General features: G+C 44.4%; 1 protein-coding gene across 2 annotated transcripts in view; it reads left to right on the top strand.

The window, feature by feature from the left end:
* The window catches only part of spata1 (spermatogenesis associated 1), a 42,185-nt gene extending 26,321 nt beyond the window's left edge, over nt 1–15,864 (top strand). For both annotated transcript variants that reach the window (XM_055641269.1, XM_055641268.1), the window contains exons 8-12: nt 1,492–1,612; nt 5,454–5,579; nt 6,656–6,834; nt 8,528–8,626; nt 11,931–15,864. In XM_055641269.1, coding sequence (XP_055497244.1) covers nt 1,492–1,612; nt 5,454–5,579; nt 6,656–6,834; nt 8,528–8,626; nt 11,931–12,059 — 654 coding nt within the window. In that variant the 3' untranslated portion in view covers nt 12,060–15,864. The remainder of the gene's footprint in view (nt 1–1,491; nt 1,613–5,453; nt 5,580–6,655; nt 6,835–8,527; nt 8,627–11,930) is intronic.
* Nucleotides 15,865–21,186: the final 5,322 nt, after the last annotated feature.

The raw sequence follows: 21,186 nt of genomic DNA, 5'->3' as shown, positions 1-21,186 counted from the left end.
TAATGACCTGACCCGTTTAAATCCGATATCCGTTTAAATCTTTCCCTTTCACCAATACATCCAATTAGTTCAAATGCTAATTGTACCCGCATCAGACAGCTTTAACAAATTCTCCGAGAATAACTTTAGTAATGGGCCCATCCCACATAGGCAACTGCCAAGTTGTCGGCAGTCGCCTGAAAAACCAGCAACTGGAACGGCGACTGTCAGAGTGCAACGCACACACACACACACACACACACACACACACACACACACACACACACACACACACACACACACACCCATCCGAGAACCTTCGACCTCCTGGCAACCCACTAGAACCCCTTCTGACCTTACGGCTCGAGAATTCGCACTACACTCCATGGCGACTTCATTCTAGTGGCCACTAATTTTTCAACATGTTAAAAAATTCTCGGTGACCATAATCAGGCCGCGACTAGTTCCCAAAATGTGGGAACTCCTCACGACCATGAAGGCTACTCTCCGGTAACCATCCGCGAACTTGTGGCGACCATGTGGTGACTGCAAAGTCTCCTGCAGTCTCCTAAATGGTCACCTAAGTGGGACAGGCCCATAATACTTGATGGTCAAAACACAATTGGTGACACATCGTGTTAGTACGATGTTAATAATAACATGTAACAAGCACTTATAGTGACACCCCCAATGTCTTGCGTAAAGCGGAGATTTTTAATAGATCCGGATTGTCCCCCCCTCTTCTCAAAACATGGAGGGACATGTCTCCCCCCCCCCCCCCCCCCCCCCCCCCTGGGATTTCAGCAATGGCCTGTAACCATGCTGTATCTCTAAATAAAACTCTCAACTTTGTGAGGTTCAAATACTTGAGGGCATAGCTTTAAGGTGAGAGGGGCAAAGCCTAAAGGCGATCTGTGGGTTAAGTTTTTTTTTAGACAGGGTGGTGGGTTCCAGTAACACACTGCCAGGGGTGGTGGTGGCAGATATGATAGAGGTGTTAAAGAAGTTTTTTTTATGCAAGATATGCAAGAAGTGGAGGGATATGGATCACATACAGGTAGATGAGATTAGTTTATTTAGTTTAGTTTGGAAATACACCACACGGAAACAGGCCCTTCGGCCAACCGTTTCCACACCAATCAGCGGTCCCCGTATGCTAACACTATCCTACACATGCAAAGGACAATTTACATTTATACCAAGCCAATTGACTTACAAACCTTCATGTCTTTGGAGTGTGGGAGGAAACTGGACACCCGGAGAAAACCCACGCAGGTCACGGGGAGAAGGTACAAACTCCGTATAGCCAAGCACCTGCAGTCAGGATGGAACCCGGGTCTCTGGTGCAGGAAGGCAGCAACTCTACCGCTGCCCCACCGTGCCTTCCACATATCTTGCCATCATGATCTGCAGGGACATTGTGGATCGAAAGGCCTGTTCCTGGTCTATTCTGTGCGTGTGTCTCAAAGGTCACTTTTCAGGAAATTTACAATCTGTTGTGTCCTTGTTCAGACACCGGGCAGCAGTGGCAGAGAATTGGATTATTCACTTGGTGAGAAGCAGTATTCCCCTCCGCCACCACCTCCACCTCTCCTGACTGCCGATGTACAAAGGCCCCACATGCCAACAGACAGTAAGTACTTGCTCCAATTTCACACTTGCAATTCAAGCCAGTCTGAGGTAATGGTCAGTGTAGGATGGAACTACAGATGCTGGTTTACACCGAAGATAGACATAAAAAGCTGGAGTAGCTCAGGAGGTTGGGCAGCATCTCTGAAGAAAAGGAAAAGGTGATGTTTCGGGTTGAGACCCTTCTTCAGACTTCAGAGCCGCAGGGAAGTGGAATTAAGGAACAAATTAGCTGTGGATAATTTTCCTTGGATAACAGATAAACAGATAAACTGTTGTGTATAGTAAGCATCACAGCTTGGGTTGGGAACACCACTGCCTAAGACTCCAGAAAATCGCAGAGAGTTGTGGATGTAGCCCAGTCCATTACACAGTCCAGACTCCCCACCATTGTAGATGTAACCCAGTCCATTACACGGTTCAGACTCCCCACCATTGACTCCATCTACACTTCACGCTGCCTCGGAAAAGCAGCCAATATAATCATAGACTTGTCCCACCCTGGTCATTTCTTCTTCTCCCCACCTCCCGTCTGGCAGAATCTTGAAAGCGCACACCACCAGACTCAAGAACAGCTTCCCCTCAGTTATCAGGCTTCTGAACGGCCCTTCCATAAGTTAGGGTACTGTCCGATTCACCTCTACCCCATTGCGAACATTGGACTTTGTCTCTGGAACTGATGCGCTACAATGCTGGAAATTACAGAGCCCTCCATAATGTTCAAGGAGGAACTGCAGATGCTGGAAGATCGAAGGTACACAAAAATGTTGGAGAAACTTAGCGGGTGCAGCAGCATCTATGTAGCCTCCATAATGTTTGGGACAGACCCATCATTTATTTATTTGCCTCTGTACTTCACAATTTGAGATTTGTAATTTAATTTGAGATTAGTAGTTTAAAAAAATCACATGTGATTAAAGTGCACATTTTCAGGTTTTATTAAAGGGTATTTTTATACATTTTGGTTTCATCAAGTAGAAATTACAGCTGTGTTTATACATAGTCCCCCCATTTCAGGGCACCATAATGTTTGGGACACATGGCTTCACAGGTGTTTGTAATTGCTCAGGTGTGTCTTTCTGGAGACTGGAGGAAAGACTTTGGGAATGTAGTCTTTCCTCCAGTCTTTCCATCACTTTTAGAAACTTTTATAGCTGTTTATCAACATGAGGAACAAAGTCAAGTAAGCCATTATGAGACTGAGAAACAATAATAAAGCTGATAAGGCCCTGTCCCACTTTCCCAAGTTACTCACAAACTCTCCCGTGTTTTCCCCTTGATTGGAACTCGGGGAATGTCGGTAGCGAGCTCGTAGGAGGCCGTAGGAGTCGGTAGATGTTTCGTAGCGGCTCGTAATGCCAGCCGTAGGAACTCGGATCATCAGGTAAGTCAGGACGTTTTTTTCAACATTTTGAAAATGTCCAAGAGTTAAAAAAATAGCCCCGAGTGCCTACGAATGGCTATTACCGTAATTCCCCCAGTTCAAATCAAGGGGAAAACTCAGGAGAGTTTGTGAATAACTCGGGAAAGTGGGACAGGGCGTTTAGAGACATCAGCCAAACCTTAGGCTTACCAAAATCAACTGGAACATCATTAAGATGAAAGAGAGCACTGGTGAGCTTACCAATTGCAAAGGGATTGGTAGGCCAAGGAAGACATCCACAGCTGATGACAGAAGAATTCTCTCTATAATAAAAAAATCCCCAAACACCTGTCTGACAGATCAGAAACACTCTTCAGGTGTGGATTTGTCAATGACCACTTGTAGTGGCCATTTGGCTTGTTTTGTGTATCATTAATAGAAACATAGAAACATAGAAATTAGGTGCAGGAGTAGGCCATTTGGCCCTTCGAGCCTGCACCGCCATTCAATATGATCATGGCTGATCATCTAACTCAGTATCCCGTACCTGCCTTCTCTCCATACCCGCTGATCCCCTTAGCCACAAGGGCCACATCTAACTCCCTCTTAAATATAGCCAATGAACTGGCCTCAACTACCCTCTGTGGCAGAGAGTTCCAGAGATTCACCACTCTCTGTGTGAAAATGATGGCATGTGTCTTTAAATTTTAGACCGCCTGTTATTATGTGGGTGGGATTTATTACAAATTCTAGGGCATGTTTGGTGCTAGGTTTCTTGCGCAGAAGCTTAGTTTTTAGTTTAGTTTTGAACTTGCATGGGGAAGATTTACTCTTCGACCATGTGGCGATTAACCGAGACACGAGGAGTTATCTAACTTTTAAGCGATATGCTGGAGTTTGACGAAGATTAGAGTGTACGAGTCAGAGTATAAGGTCGGGTGTATACATTGTTTTTCTTCAACAATAAAGAAACTATTAATCAAAAGACTGTGTTATGAAGATTTATCTGTGAAGAAGCTCTGAAGTACTCACGGAGAGCTCACATGCGTATTACGACATTCTCCTTTAACCATGTAATTTCCTTAGTGGCTAGAGAGAGTAATCTTGAACGATATAAAAATCTGCTGCCACACCACTAGTCCGCAAAAGACTTCATGAACAGAAATACAGAGGCTTCACTGCAAGATGCAAACACTGGTTAGCCACAAAAATATGATGGCCAGGTTACAGTTTGCCAAGAAGTACTTACAAGAGCAACCACAGTTCTGGAAAAAGGTCTTGTGAAGCCAAAATGTATACAAATGGCCTGTTATTAATTCTGACAAGGTGTACTTAAACCACATTGGATTTTTTTCTATTACAGATCTCAAATTGTGGAGTGCAGAGGCAAATAAATAAATGATGGGTCTTTGTCCCAAACATTATGGAGGGCATTGTATATTCTGCACTCTGTATCTTCCCCTTTGCTCCACCTATTGGACTTGAATTTGCCGCAATTGTATTTATGTATAGTATATCTATTTTGATTGCAGAGCATGCAAAACAGTTTTTCACTATAATTCAGTACACATGCCAATAATAAACCTAAACCTAAACAAGAGACTACAGATGCTAAAGAAGGATCTCGACCCAAAATGTCACCCATTTCTTCTCTCCAGAGATGCTGCCTGTCCCGCTGAGTTACTCCAGCATTTTATGAATATTTGGAGATGCTGGAATCTGATACGCAAAACAAACTGCTCATAGCCAAAAAAAAAGGACTCAAAGTGCCGGAGTAACTCAGTGGGTCAAACAGCATCCCTGGAGAATACGGATAGGTTATTTAGCAGGTCAGGCAGCATCTGTGGAGGCAAAGGAATGGTTGATGCTTCGGGTCGTGACCGTGCATAGGTTAATAATGATTGTGTTGATAGGCAGACAAGCTGAGAGAACACATCTGTATCCACCTATCACTCGCGAGGCTTTGTCCCGCACCCGACTCTCTTCCAGCTTCCCACCCCTCCCCCACCACAATCAGTCTGAAGAACGGTCCCGTCCCAAAACATTGCCTATCCATTATCCTGCTGAGTTGCTCCTGCAGTCAGAAGAAAGGTCCCAAGGGTATGTTGCTATGTTTAATAAAGTATCATTGAACAAGTGTCAAAAGACTATTGCTTGTCAATTTCAGTAACCTCCCACGGTGTTCTTAAGAGACAATGGCGTCTGTTTACTGTAGGGAGGTTACATGGAAACACCTCCCCCCCCCCCCCCCCCCCTTTTCCCCCCCCCCCCCCCCCCCAGTTTTTTTTTTTAACTGTTTGTCAATTTCCAAAGTTAACTTAAAGGGCCTGTCCCACTTTCACGACCTAATTCACGACGTTTTATATATTGTTCCCTAATCCATCGCTCCCATTCTATTCAACGTATCTTCTGGAAACAAGGATTATAGTAGAACTGCAGATGGTATTTTTAACCTTATGTTGTGTTTTTCTCCGACCCGAAGCGGAAGAACTTATTGCACAGATAAATGCTGTAAAACAAGAAAGAAAAAGCCTTGAGAAGACGAGGGAAGAGCTGGTGAAAAAGGCAAAGTCGTTGTTATCACAGAACCGACTGAGGCAAAACCAAGGTGAGTGGTTTTATCCTGTGGTGCACAAAACATAAAGAAATAGGAGCGGAGTAGGCAATTCTTTTTTTTTGCACAGATACAGTGCAGAAACGGACCCTTCAGCCCAATGAATCCACACCGACCATTGATCCCCACACATTAAACATTATCCTACACACACACACCAAGGACAATTTTTACACTATACCAAGCCAATTAAACTACATACCTGTAGTCATTGGAGTGTGCAAGGGAACCGAAGATCTTGGAGAAAACACACGCGATCACGGGGAGAACGTACAAACTCCGTGGAGCAAACGTACTTGGGATCGAACCCGGGTCTACGGCGCTGCAAGCACTGCAAGGCAGCAACTCGACCGCTGCACCACCTTGCCGCCTATTCTGGTTGTGTATGTGGATGGGCCAGTCTTTAGTTTAATTTGTAGGAAGGAATGCAGATGCTGGTTTAATCCGAAGATAGACACAAAATGCCGGAGTAACTCAGTGAGTCAGGCAGCACTCTGGAGAGAAGGAATGGGTGATGTCCTTGAAGAAGGACCTCGACCCAAAATGTCATCCATTCCTTTTCTTCGGAGATGCTGTATGACCCGCTGAGTTACTCCAGCCTTTTGTGTCTATCTTTAGTTTTGTCTACTTGACTTTAGACTTCAGACTTTAGAGATACAGTGCGGGAACAGGCCCTTTGGCGCACCGAATCCACGCCGACCAGCGATCACCCCATACATTAGCACTATCCTACTCACTAGGGACAATTTACAATAAAGCCAATTAACCTACAAACCTGCACGTGTTTGGAGTTGGGAGGAAACCGGAGCACTCGGAGGAAACCCATGCAGGTCACGGGGAGAACGTACACACTCAGTACAGGGAGCCCCCATAGTTTAAGTTTTGTTTGCTGTCATTTTCACCGAGGTGCAGGGAAAAGTTTTTGTTGCACGCTAACCAGTCAGGATTGAACCCGTGTCTCTGGCGCAGAGAGGCAGCAACCGCTGCGCCACCATGACGCCCACCTGCAGCGTTGCTGAGAAAACTTGTCTTGTAAACCTCTATCCCCACCCCCGTTCTTTGTTTGACAGTGCGTGACAGCTGGAAGAAGCAATACTTTGAGGCAAAGAAGTCGACGGGTCTGCTGGAAGGGACGACCGTCAGATTACGGCTGGAGTTGGAGACCTTCTACCAGAAGCTGCTGCATCAGCTGAGCGCCCGCGTAACCAGGAGACGGCTCCGCAAACTGCCCCCTACCAGCGCTTCCAAAGTACGGCCCCTTGTGCCATGAACCTTCCTCCAGTTCAGTTCAGTTTAGTTTATCGTCATATGTACCGTGCTAACCAGTCAATACATGATTGCAATTGAGCCATTTACAGTGTATATGTGCATGATAAGGGAATAACGTTTAGTGTAAGGTAGAGCCAGTAAAGTCCAATCAAAGATAGTCCGAGGGTCAACAATGTGGTAGATACTAGTTGAGGACCGCTCTCTGGTTGTGGTAGGATGATTCAGTTGCCTGCTAACAACTGGGAAGAAACTGTCCCTGAATCTGAAGGTGTGCGTTTTCACACTTCCATTCCACACTTTTGCCCGATGGGAGAGGGGAGAAGAGAGAGTGGCTGGGGTGCAGCTCTAGCCTTAGACAATAAGACACATGAGCAGAATTAGGCAATTCGTTCCAACAAGTCTAATCTCCCATCAAACATGGCTGGTCTATCTTTCCCTCTCAACCCCATTCTCCTGCCTTCTTTGACACCCTAACAAAGTCATGACTTACAAGTCATTGGGTAGTTTTAAAGCGGAGAATGACAGGTTCTTGATTATAAGGGTTTCAAAGATTATGAGGAGAAGGCAGGGGAATGAGATTGAGAGGGAAGATAGATCAGCTGTATTCCCTCTTTTTCGGCACTTTCCTGATGATTTATATGTTCTAGCCCGCCCAACCCATCCCTGTAGCTCAGGCTCTCAAGCCGTGGCAACATCCTTATAAATTATCTTTGCATTCTTTCCAACTTGACAACATCCTTTCTAAACTGAACACAATACTCCAATTAAATTATAATTAGTTTAGTTTCGAGATACAGCGCGGAAACGGCTCATTCTGCCCACCGAGTCCACACCGACCAGTGATCCCTACATATTAACACTATCCTACACACACTGGGGACAATTTGCAATTATTCCAAGCCAATTAACCTACTAACCTGTACGTCCTTGGAGTGTGGGAGAAAACAGAAGATCTCGGAGAAAACCCACGCGGTCAAGGGGCGAAGGTACAAACTACGTACACACAGCACCCGTAGTCGGGATCGAACCCGGGTCTCCAGCACTGCAAGTGCTGTAAGGCAGCAACTCTACCGCTGCGCCACCGTGCCGCCAAGGATGGACTCTATTCTTGGTCCCAAACTACGGCAGGGTCTTGACCTGAACCGAAGACCATCCCTCTGCCACCACAGATGCTGCCTGACCCCGGCAAGGCCACCAGCTTAACCAAGGGCAAGTCTCACGCCGATCACATCCGCTTCTCCCCTCTGTAATCATGAAAGAGATACAGAAGTGTGAAAATGCACGCCTATGGATTCAGGGACAGTTTCTTGCCAGCTGTTATCAGGCAACTGAACCATCCTCTCATCAACTAAAGAGCAATCCTGAACTACTATCTACCGCATTGGAGACCCTCGCACTATCTTTGATCAGACTTTACTGGATTATATCTTGCACTAAACGTTATTCAAGTTATTCCCTTTTATCCTGTAACTGTACACAGTGAATGGCTCGATTGTAACCATGTATTGTCATTTGCTGACTGGTTAGCACGCAACAAAAAGCTTTTCACTGTACCTCGGTACACGTGACAATAAACTTCAAACCTGCTGAGTTTCCCCCAACACTTAGTTTTTTTGTCTAGATTGCAGCGTCTGCAGTCTCTTGTGTCTCTAAACAAACGTGTTCTTTTGCAGAATGAGCTAATCATTCAGATTACAACACTCAAGCACGAAATTGATCAGCTTTATCGAAGACTGGAAAGTGCCAAAATGAAGTTGGTCACTGAGATGAAGGTGCCGTATTAGTTTTATGCGCAGGTTTTATTAATGCGATAAATACATTAAGTATTTTACTTATCCACTCTTTTTACATTTGATTTATGGGCCAGACAGGTTTAGTTTAGAGATACAGCCTGGAAACTAGTCACTGACTCCACGCCGACCAACGTTAATCATTCACACTAGTTCTATGTTATCCCAGTTTTGCATCCTACACACTAGGGGCAATTTACAGAATCCAAATAACCTAGAAACCTTCACGTCTTTAGAATGTGGGAGGAAAGTGGAGCATCCGGGGAAAACCCGGAGAACGTACAAACAACACCTGCAGTCAGGATCGAACCCAGGTCTCCGGCGCTGTAAGGCAGCAACTCTACCGCTGCGCCACCATTCCACAAGTTGTGAGATGTCCACATTCACTGCTGAGATAAGGAGATGCTATGGAAATGCCCATTGTGGAGGCCAGTTGTCCAATGGCTCATCACAACTGTCCTAATCTATATGTGGCGAAGTATCCTTGTACGACACAATGTTGTTATTGGGATGGGGAACGGGGATGTTGGATTGGAACGGGGCGACGGATGGCGGCAAGAGATACCTTCCCATAAAAGCAATGAAAAAACAGTGAAATACTGGCTAAGGAATGCCTCAAGCTTGGCCAGCTGTCAAACCCAGCATGAACAAGAGTTTCTGATTGTCATTCATAAAACTAATAACAATCAATTTCTACTTACTGTAATATTTTAATTGCTAAAAATAAATCACTTAAAACACTGTTAATAAGTAACAACATTGAAGTAAACCCAAGTAACTCAAACATGGCCTCTGCCTGCATGTGTTCTGTACCCCTCCATTTTCTGCGTATCCATGTGCCTATACTGTTGTGCTTAAAGGGGCTTTCCTAAATGCAGGCAGGTGGGACAAGTGTAGCTGGGCAATGTTGGCTGGCATGGGCAAGTTGGGCCGAATGGCCTGTTTCCACACTGTATCACTCCATGACTTAGATATTGGATGTGGAGAGGCTGTTTCCACTAGTGGGAGAGTCTAGGACCAGAAGTCAGAGCCTGAGAATAAATGGAAGGACATGAAGAAGAAGTCAGAGCGTGATGAATCTGTGGAATTCATTGCCACAGAAGGCTGTGGAGGCCGTCAATGGATATTTTTATGGCATAGATAGATTCCTGATTAGTGCGGGTGTCAGGGGTTATGGAAAAGAATTGGGTTGAGAGGGAAAGATAGATCAACCATGAGTGAATGGCGGAGTAGACTTGATGGGCTGAACAGCCTAATTCTGTTCCTATCATATGAACATCAATTTGCAGAGAATGGAGGGATATGCACGTGCTGGCAGATGAGATCAGATCAGCTAGACATAATGTTCAGCCAAAGCCCATTCCTGTGCTGTACTGGTCTATGAAATGTGAAATTAAAGATGTTGTGGGGTTAAGGACGTGATCCTCTGTAATACTGTTCTCTAAGACCATAAGACATAAGAGCCGGATTAGGAAATTTTCCCATTGAGTCTTTTCTGCCATTCAATCATGGCTGATCTATTTTTCCCTCTCTTAGTTTAGTTTATTGTCATGTGTACCGGGGTACAGTGAAAAGCTTTCTTTTATGCGCGCTATCCAGTCAGCGGAAAGACTACATATGATTACATGTGTAGAGAGGAACAGCAGACAGACACAAAAAGCTAAAGTAACTCAGCGGGACAGGCAGCATCTCTGGAGAAAAGAAATAATCTGAAGAAGGGTCTCGACCGGAAGCTTCACCTGTTCTTTTTTTCCAGACATGCTGCCTGCCCCACTGAGTTAGCCCAGCATCTTGTCACAGTCATAGAGTGATACAGGGTGGAAACAGGCCCTTTGGCCCAACTTGCCCATGCAAGCCAACACGTTCCAGCTACACTAGTCCCTCCTGCCTGCGTTGGGTCCATACCCCTCCAAACCAGTCCTATCCATGTACCTGTCTAGCTGTTTCTTATATGTTGGGATAGTCCCTGCCTCAACTACCTCCTCTGGCAGCTTGTTCCATACACCCCCCCCGCCCTTTGTGTGAAAAGGTTACCCGTCAGATTCTTATTACATTTATTCCCCTTCACCTTAAGCCTTTGCCCTCTGGTCCTCGATGAACCTACTCTGGGCAAGAGACTCATGATTTTATACATCATAAGATCACCACCCATCCTCCAGTGCTCCAATGAATGGAGTCCCAGCCTACTCAACCTCTCCTTATAGCTCAGACCCTCTAGTCCTGGCAACATCCTTGTAAATCTTTTTCTGTACCCTTTCAAGCTTGACAACATCTTTCCCATAACATGGTGCCCAGAACAGAACACAATACTCTAAATGCGGTTTCACCAACGTCTTATAGATCTGTAACGTGAACTCCCAACTTCTATACTCAATACTATGACTGATGAAGGCCAATGTGCAAAAAACCTATTTGACCGCCCTATCTACTTGTGACGTCACCTTCAAGAAACAGGCACCTGTACTCCTGGATCCCTCTGCTCTACAACACTCCCCAGAGTCCTACCATTTGCTGTATAGGTCCTGCCCATGTTAGACTTCCTAACATACAACACCTCACATTTCTCTGTATTAAATTCCTCAGCCCACCTGGCCATTCGATCAAGATCCTGCTGCAATATTTCACCACCATCTTCACGATCTGCAAAACCACACACTTTTGTACCATCAGCATTGTATCTGAATACATGATTACAATCAAGCCGTCCACAGTGTATAGATACAGCATGAAGGGAATAATGTTTAGTTCTCAACCCCATTCTCCTGCCCTCTCCCGATAACCTTTGACGCAGAAAAGTTGAATTGTTTTGGTACGTAGGGACACTCATTTCACGGCTGCCATCGGGATGAAGGTACAGGAGCCTGAAAACTCTAATGTTCAGGTTCAGGTACAGCTTCCTCCCTGCAGCCATCAGGCTATTAAACACAACATCCTCCAATAAGCTCAGAACATAGAGTATTATTGTTATTATTGATTCCTTTTTTTGTGTACGTATGTGTGCATGATATATATATATATAATGTAAATATATATATATATATATGTGTGTGCCGTGTGTGTGTGTGCGTGTGTGTGTGTGCGTGTCTCTGCGCGCACACACACACACACACACACATTGTTTACGGTATATTATGTTTACATATTCTGTTGTGCTGCTACAAGTAAGAATTTCATTGTTCTATCTGGGACATATGACAATAAAACGCTTGACTTGAAATACTCTGGACGCTTGCGTTCAGCTTTCTATCGCAATCGGACATTACAGGGGCTTCTGTTGTTTTCACAGCTGAGGAAGCAGACTTTGATGGACCTCAAGGCCCTCCGAGCAGAGTTGGCACAGAAGAAGACTCGCTCGTCTCTGAACCGGCTGCACGGTGCCTCTACTCCCCACGGCCTGGACATCCTTGCTGCTTAGTAATGCGGAAGGGCACTGAGCTGTCCCTTACCCCAGCATCACAACACCACCCGCCCCCACATTGGCTGTGAAGTCCTTGGGTACTCACCACTCCGCATGAATGGAAGATTTTATTTTAATCCTCATTCGGTAATTGCAGAGGGTTGTTGAGGTAACCCAGTCCATCACACAGACCAAATATCAATGGATATTTTTAAGGCAGATATAGATAATTCTAGATAATACAGGTGTCAGGGGTTATGGGGAGATGGCAGAAGAATGGAGTTAGGAAGGAAAGATAGATCAGCCATGATTGAATGGCGGAGTAGACTTGATGGGCTGAATGGCCTAATTCTGTTCCTATCACTTATGAACATGACTCCCCACCATGGACTCCATCTACACTTTACGCTGCCTCGGGAAAGCAGCCAACCTAATCAAGGACTTGTCCCACCTTGGTAATTTCTTCTACTTCCTCCTCCCAATGGGCAGTAGGTACAGAAGCTTCAAACTTGTAGATAGATCAGCCAAGATTAAATGGCACAGTAGACTTGATGGGCCAAATGGCCTAATTCTACTCATATCAGTTATGACCTTATGTTCTCACTCCTCAGCAAATGAGTATAGTGGGCAAATGGTCACGCAGTAGACTGTTCCACCCAAGCAACGGTAAGCTTGAAGTCAAAGAGGAACCACCTTTCTTTTTACTTACAGCAACACCAGCTGAGTAGCGATCCCACCACTAGGGGCAGCCTCCTCTCACTCCATCCTCCATTTCCCACTGGATCCAGGGGGTCAAAGAAGTCAATTTAAGCTTTAGACGACAAGTAGTGGTGGAAGGGTGGATGTACACAATGAGTTGAAGAATCGCCCCGACCCACAACGTTGCCTGGCCATTCCCACAACAGATGCTGATTCTCCAGAACTTTGTGTTTTACTCAAGATTCAGGGGTTATGGGGAGAATGCTGGAGAATGAGGTTGAGAGTGAGAGATTGATCAGCCGTTTTTGAATGGTGGAGTAGACTTGATGGGCCGAATGGCCTGATTCTGCTCCTAGTAGTTATGAAGATTCCAGCATCTGTAGTTCCTTCTAACTCTCTGGAGACATTGGGCTGCATGGTGAAGCAGTGATAGAGTTGCTGCCTGGTACAGTAGACCCGGGTTCCATCCTGACTACGGGTACAGAGTCCATCCCCCCCCCCCGTGAATGCATGGGTTTTCAACGGGATCTTCGGTTTCCTCCCACACTCCAAAGACGTGCAGGTTTGTAATTACCACAGCCAGACATAAAAACAGTTTTTATCCACAAGTAGTTGCTCTACTCAACAGCCAAAAATTTGTAGCCTCCCTTTGATTTGGTATATTGTTGGTTCACATGCTTGATCAATGGTGTTTTATCATTAATGCTTTATTATTATTATTATTATTATTATTATTATTATTAATGTTTAGTGTTTTCTGAGTCATTCGTAACTGTCACTGTATGTCATGTTGTTACTTGTGGGCAGAGCACCAAGGCAAATTCCTTGTATGTGAATACTTGGCCAATAAACTTACTTACTTCCTTACTTACTTAATTGGCATAGGTATAAGTGTAAATTGTCCCTAGTGTGTGTAGGATAATGTTAGTTGTGTGGGGATCGCTGGTCGGCGCGGACTCGGTGGGCCAAAGGGCCGGTTTCCTCACTGTATCCCTAATCTAAACTAATCTTAAAAATTGGCTCTAAACCTCGGTGTGAACGGAGGGTACGGAGTCTGAGGTGGAGGAGATGGAGTCTGGGGTAGAAGGGGCAGGGTTTGGGGCAGAGCGGCGGAATCTGCACTCTCTGTATCTGGGACACTACATTTTGCAAGCCTGATGTAATCTGGAATAATATGATAGCAGAATAGCATGCAATACAATGCTTTTCATTGTATCTCGGTACATGTAACAGTAATAATCCAATACCATTGAGCAGGTGGGAAATATGTGACTCAATAAGGTGTCAACACTTCAAAACTTCAAGCCAGGAAGGGTTACAAGTTGCTAAATAAATATTGTAATATGCTCATGTGATTGAGGTGATTTAATGATAGGCCGCTCAGCCCATCGAGTCTACTTTGCCATTCAATCATGGCTGATCTACCTTTCCCTTTTAACCAAATTCTCCTGCCTTCTCCACATAACCCCTGACACCCATACTAATCAAGAATCTATCTATCTCTACCTTAAAAATATTAATTGACTTAGCCTCCACAGCTTTCTGTGGCAATGGATTTCACAGATTCACCACCCTCTGACTAAAGACCAGAAGGAAACCACTCCCTGACTAGTAAACTGCTATGTATGAAATATAATTAACATATTTGATGTCTTGCGCAATGGTACGCATGCGCAGGAGAGAATCATGGGGAGTTCAGATTAAAGAAGCTTGGTAGTTACCTCCCATGTCCGTGTTATTTAAAGTCCGTTTCAAGCACCAAATACACAACATAAACCTATCGATGGAATGTATGATGAGCGTTTGACGGCCCTGAGTTTATGTTTAATTTATTGTCACGTGTACCGAGGTACAATGATAAGCTTTTTATGCGTGCTGTCAAGTCTGCGGAAAGGCAATACATGATTACAATCGAGCCTTCCACAGTGTACAGATACATGATAAAGGGAGTAACGTTTAGTGCAAGATTAAGTCCAAAAGCACAGTCTTATAAAGCTGTGTTATGATTTCCTGACATCTTCAATGTTTAAGAAAGAACTGCAGATGGTGGGAAAAATCGAAGGTAGACACAAAATGCTGGCGAAATGAGGCAGCATCTATGGAAGGAATCCGTATCCAAGGAATTGACGATGTTTCAGGTCGAGGCCCTGGATCTGGATCTGGGTGTAGTACGCTGAAAATCTCCAGGTAGAGCATCACTCAGCACTTCTACTGAACATTTATTTTACATTTTATCAAGCCAATTAACCTGCAAACCTCTGCGTCTTTGGAGTGTGGGAGGACCTTGCAGGTCACGGGGAGAACGTACAAACTCCATACAGACAGCACCCGTAGCCGGGATCGAACCCGGGTCCATGGCGCTGCATTTTGCAAGGCAGCAACTCTACCGTTGCGCCACCGTGACTAGCTATCTTCAGACCTTATCGTTAATGTCCCAGTCCATGAAGGCACGCATATCATATACCACCTTTACCATTCTATCTCCTAGTGTTGCCAGTTTCAGGAAGTTATGGACTTATGAAAGTTTATGAGACTTAAAAAATTAATGAAGCAGTAAAGTGTGGCAGTGTGATATAACAAATTGACTTTGAGATGTGAAGCAGCAAACTGAAAGAATATCGGAATATTTTATACTCTCAGTTGCAAAAGAACTACATTCATTGAATATTATGAAGTCATCTTGGTTAATGATAATTCCAAAGACAAAATCATTGGAAAATGAAATATCAGTAATTATCTCGTGTATACTTGCACTTGTCATAATTAATATAATACACAACACAAATTTTCCTTGAATTGTATCAACTTGAGCCTTCATTCAGCTGAAGGATTTGCTAGCAAAGATTTGAGTGCATTCTGGAATCAATTTGCAAGATCTGAAATCATTAATTGATTGAAACACATTGTTTCGATGAAATATTAAATCTAATTTCGGTCCTGGTCTCTAGATTTCTTCAGAAGGAAAACAAAATGGTGTTATTCACTGCTGATGCTTCTTGTTCATTGTTAGAGTAGGGCGTTCCACAATGATTGTGGCTTCCTCACCTCCGCAGCTTTGGAACTGTACGTCAGGAAATTTCCTGTCCAAATACCAATTCCACGAAGTTTTAGTTTCTTCATGAGAGCCACCTTTATTTTAATACTCTGTAAATTGTCAAACCAGACCTCATGGAATACCTTTCCTGTCTGTTGAAAAATCAAAGAGTTGTACACATGGGGGTGGCACAGTCTTAAACTCTTAATGAATAAAATAATTGAGCTCACGGTATAAGATGCGGTCAGACAGGTCGGGAAATAAAGAAGTCCATACTTACAAATTAGAATTTCAACAGATGAAAATGTTCATCCATCTTTAACAATTTATTAGGGGGTAAAGTTCATGTATCTGCTGGTTAGTATTATTTGGCCATCTCAGTAAAATTACCTCCATTGAATTATTCGGGTGGATAATTTAAAAGGTTAATTATGTGTCCAAAAATCAACGTGCTGGAGTAACTCGTTGGGTCTCTGCTACTTTTTATAATTATAAATTATAGCTGGGAAAAAAGGAAGGCGTGGGGTGGGGGGAACAAAACCTGGCAAGTGATATGTATAGTAAGGAACTGCAGATGCTGGTTTACACCATAGGCCCAAAATGCTCGAGTAACTCAGCGGGACAGGCAGCATCTCTGGGCGAATTATAGGTGGATACAGGATGGTATCATTAGCAGAAGGATGACCATAGGCTGGACATGAAAAAAGGTGAGACCACACCTGGAGTATTGAGTACGGGGGTCTCCAAATCTGAGGAAGGAAACAAATTGCCCTGGGGAGTGCAGAGGTATAGTAAAGAACTGCAGATTCTGGGTTACAGGACCATAGGAAAAGGATAGACTTGGTTAACTCTAGAATTTAGAAGATCAGAGGGGATCTTATAGGACAAAATTCTTAAGGGGGTTGGACAGGCTAGATGCAGGAAGATTGTTCCCGATGTTGGGGAAGTCCAGAACAAGGGGTCACAGCTTAAGGATAAAGGGGAAATCCTTTAAACCGAGATGAGAAGAACTTTTTTCACACAGAGAGTGGTGAATCTCTGGAACTCTCTGCCACAGACGGTAGTTGAGGCCAGTTCATTGGCAATATTTAAGAGGGAGTTAGGTGTGGCCCTTGTGGCTAAGGGGATCAGGGGGTATGGAGAGAAGGCAAGTACGGGATACTGAGTTGGATGATCAGCCATGATCATATTGAATGGCGGTGCAGGCTCGAAGGGCCGAATGGCCTACTCCTGCACCTAATTTCTATGTTTCTAAGAGATAAAATAGTGAGAAACAAGCTGGAATAGATTATTTGAGAGGCTGGGCCCTCGTTTTGTGCAACAGCAGCAGCGTATGCCAAAATTAAGAGGCGCATCGAAAGGATCTAGACGCAAAAAGCTGGAGTAACTCAGCGGTCAGGCAGCATCTCTGGAGAAAAGGAATATGTGACGTTTCAGGTCAAGACCCTCCTTCAGACTGGCTCACATTAAACCTATGATTCTTGATTCCCCTACACAGAGTGAAAGACTCATTTCTCCTCTCTTTTCCTACTTTGGAACAGTTTAATTGGTGAGAGGGTAGCGCAGCGGTAGAGCTGCTGCCTCCCAGCACCAGACACCCAGGTTCCATCCTGACTACGGGTGCTGTCTGTACGGAGTTTGTATGTTCTCCCCGTGACCGCAAGGGTTTTTTCCGATATCCTCGGTTTCCTCCCACACTCCAAAGACGTCCAGGTTTGTGGGTTAGTTGGCTTGGTATAGGTGTAAATTGTCCCTAGTGTGTGAAAGATAGTGTCAGTGTGCGGGGATCGCTGATCGGTGCGAACTCGGTGAGCCAAAGGGCCTGTTTCCACGCTGTCTTTCGCAATTAAACTAAACTGTTTAATCACAAAAGGGAGAAGTGTAAACATATCCTAAAGATGACACCGGGTTCAGGCCTGCAAGGTGCTTTGACTGACAATCTTACCTTGTATCTAAACGATGGTACATTCAATTCTTTGTGCCATAATACTCTGGCCATTGTTTTGGCCAGGATCTTGGTGATAGTCTTGTATGGGACTTTGTTTCCGGATTGGAAACTGCACGGATGCTTCCCACGTTTCTTTATCAATTCACACCCACCTGGCTGGAAAATATAAGGAGGTCAAAAACAAGTATTGATTGATTGATTGATACTTTATTGTCAGGTGTACTTGGTACAGTGAGATTATTTGCTTTGCATACAGTACAACTAAGGTTATAAAGTTATAAGTGGTAGGAGCAGAATTAGGCCATTCGGCCCATCAATTCTTCTCTGTCATTCAATCATACCTGATCCATCTCTTCCTTCTACCCCATTCTCCTGCCTTCTCCCCATAACCCCTGACATCAGTGATTAAAAATATCCATTGACTTTCTGTGGCAAAGAATTCCACAGGTTCGCCACCATCTGACTAAAGAAATTCCTCATCAGCTTCTTCCTAAAGGAGCGTCCTTTAATTCTGAGGCTATGACCTCTTGTCCTAGACTCTCCCACCAGTAGAAACACACTTTCCACATCCATATCCACTCTATCCAAGCCTTTCACTATTCAGTAATAAGATCATCCCTCATCCTTATAATCTCCAGTGAGTATAGGCCCAGTGACATCAAACGCTCATCATATGTTAACCCACTCATTCCTGAGATTATTGTTGTAAACCTCCTCTGGACCCTCTCCAGAGCCAGCACATCCTTCCTCAGATATAGGGGCCAAAATTGCTCACCATATTCCAAATACTGCCTGACCAGTGCCTTAGAGCCTAAGCATTACACCCCTGTTTTTGTATTCTAGCCTTCTTGAAATAGCATTGTGCTTGCCTTCCTTACTACCGATTCAACTTGCAGATTAGCTTTTTGGGAATCATATATGGTATGATTTGCCTGGATAGCACTCGCCAGCGGAAAGATAAAACATGATTACAATCGAGCCATTTACAGTGTATAGATACATGATAAGGGAATAACGTTTATGCAAGGTAAAGCCAGCAAAGTCCGATCAAAGATAGCCCGAGGGTCACCAATGAGGTAGATAGTGGTTCAGGGCTGAAGGTTAGTATAATTAAAAGAAGATATAAAATAGATATTAAACATCTTTTCATCAGAAGTAATGTTGTTGAAATGGTTCAAAAGCAATCTATGATTTTAAGAAAAAATATTGCGATTTTTAAAATACAACTCAATGTCCCATTTAAGACTAGTTATCAAATGGATTATTTTCTCCTTACCTCATGCAACTTCTTGCAAGGATAATCAATGCCAAACCATGGCACTCCCATGATAAGCTTACTGGGGGCAATGCCCAGATTTATATACGACTTGATGCCTAGGCAAGCAAAATATGTCTCAGATTAACATTGAAGCGTGGCTGGTCATTATAGAAGTGAAAGGTCTTACTGTACATACCTGATACCATTTTAGTGTAGGGGGAATTTGACTTTGCAAAGCACTCATTATTGTTTGTAGTGTGCATATAGTAGCTCATCACAAAGAGATAGTCGGCGTAATTTGCTAATTTTTCATATTCGTAACATCGGCCATAAGCACATTCTGGTTTCCAGGGAGCATCAATTATCAGCTAAAGACCGGTGAGAAAGGACATTGGATGGTCACACAGCCAATTGTGGTTTGGTCACCTAGTTTCACGATAGCATAGAGACCAAGCAAGGAAGCAGGCCCTTCGGCCCACCGAGTCCACGCTGACCATTGATCACTCGTTCACACTAGTTCTATGTTATCCCACTTTCTCATCCACTCCCCACACACCAGGGGCAATTTACAGAGGGCCGATTAACCTTCAAACCCACATGTCTTTGGCACGTGGGATTAAACGTGGGAGCACCCGGAGAAAACCCACGTGGTCACAGGAAGAACATGCAAACTCCAAACATACAGCACCCGAGGTCAGGATCGAACCTGCTGCATTGAGGCAGCAGCTCTACCAGCTGTGCCACTGATTATTCATTTATTGTATAATTATCTGCATGTTATTGCGTTAATGGAGCTGTAAAGCTGCAATAGGTAAGAATTTAATTGTTCAGTTGCAGCTACATCTGACAAATAAACTCTCTTGACTCTTAGAACTTAGAACATTACACACTGCTGCACAAGAACAGGCTCTTCAATCCAAAATATTGGTGCCGAACATGGTGCCAAGACTCCTCTTTGTATTGACCTTACATTCCTTTCATATAGACTAAAAGTACAGGACATTGGCATGCATCTGAAGATGGGTCTCGACCAGAAACGTCACCCATTTTCTTCTCTCCAGAGTTACGGCAGCATTTTGTCTATATTCGGTTTAAACCACCATCTGCAGTTCCTCCCTACACAAGCACATGTGCTTTATGGGAACTGTGTGTTTTTACAGTGTTCACAGCTGTACACAGTGAAACACCACATAGTTTGGAGACACAAGAGACTGCAGATGCTGGAAGAAGCAAGAAACAAAGTGCTGGAGGAACTCAGCAGGTCAGGCAGCATCTGCGGAGGGAATGAATGAATGAATGAATGAAAGGAATTGTCAACCTTTAAAATCAAAACCTTGCATTGTGCAATAGGCATGGAAAGGATAGATGGAATCTTTTTCCGAGGATGGAAACATCAAAATACTAGGTTCAAGATCAGAGGGGCAAAGTTTAAAGAAGATTTGCGGGGCAAGTTTTTTTACATAGAGAGTGGTGGGTGCCTGGCATGCGTTGGTGGTGGTGGTGGAGGCAGATACGATAGTGGTGTTTAAGAGAGTTTTGGACAGGTACAGGGATATGCAGGGAATGGAGGGATATGGGTCACTTGCAGGCAGATAAGTGATGGTCTTTGCATCATGTTCGGCACAGACATTGTGTGCCAAAGTGCCTGTTCTTGTTCTCTACTGTTCTATGTTCTATCAGGACTGCTCGACATACCAAGTTCTTCCAGCACTGGAGCTCTTCTAGTTTGTTACCCAGAAGTTTAGGACAACCTAGGCAGGCCTGGCTCACCCGCTGCAGAACTGGAAACACCCCTGTAGAGGGAGCCACTGAGCCCGGCCCCGGCCGGTTCCCAAGGAAAGGCGAACTGGAGAGGGAGGGACTGGTGGGGAGGGAACCGGTGATGGTGGATGCAAGAACAACAGGAACTGGGGTCTTGTCTTATGCTCCCTCAATAACACCTGGGATGGAGCCCACCAGATCCTGGGGATTTATCCACCTTAATGTTTAAAGGAGATGTTTAAAACCCTGATGGGTGTCAGGGGTTATGGGGGGAAGGCATGAGAATGAGTTGAGAGGGAAGATAGAGCAGCCATGATTGAATGGTGGCGTGGCCTTGATGGGCCGAATGGCCTAATTCTGCTCCTATTACATATGACCTTATGACATTTAGGGGGGAGGGGGTTGAGGGGGGGATCTTATAGAAACGTACCAAATTCTCAAGGGG

The sequence above is a fragment of the Leucoraja erinacea genome, chromosome 10 (genome assembly GCF_028641065.1).
Source record: "Leucoraja erinacea ecotype New England chromosome 10, Leri_hhj_1, whole genome shotgun sequence".
Lineage (NCBI taxonomy): Eukaryota > Metazoa > Chordata > Chondrichthyes > Rajiformes > Rajidae > Leucoraja > Leucoraja erinaceus.
This window is presented reverse-complemented; position numbering and strand designations above follow the sequence as displayed.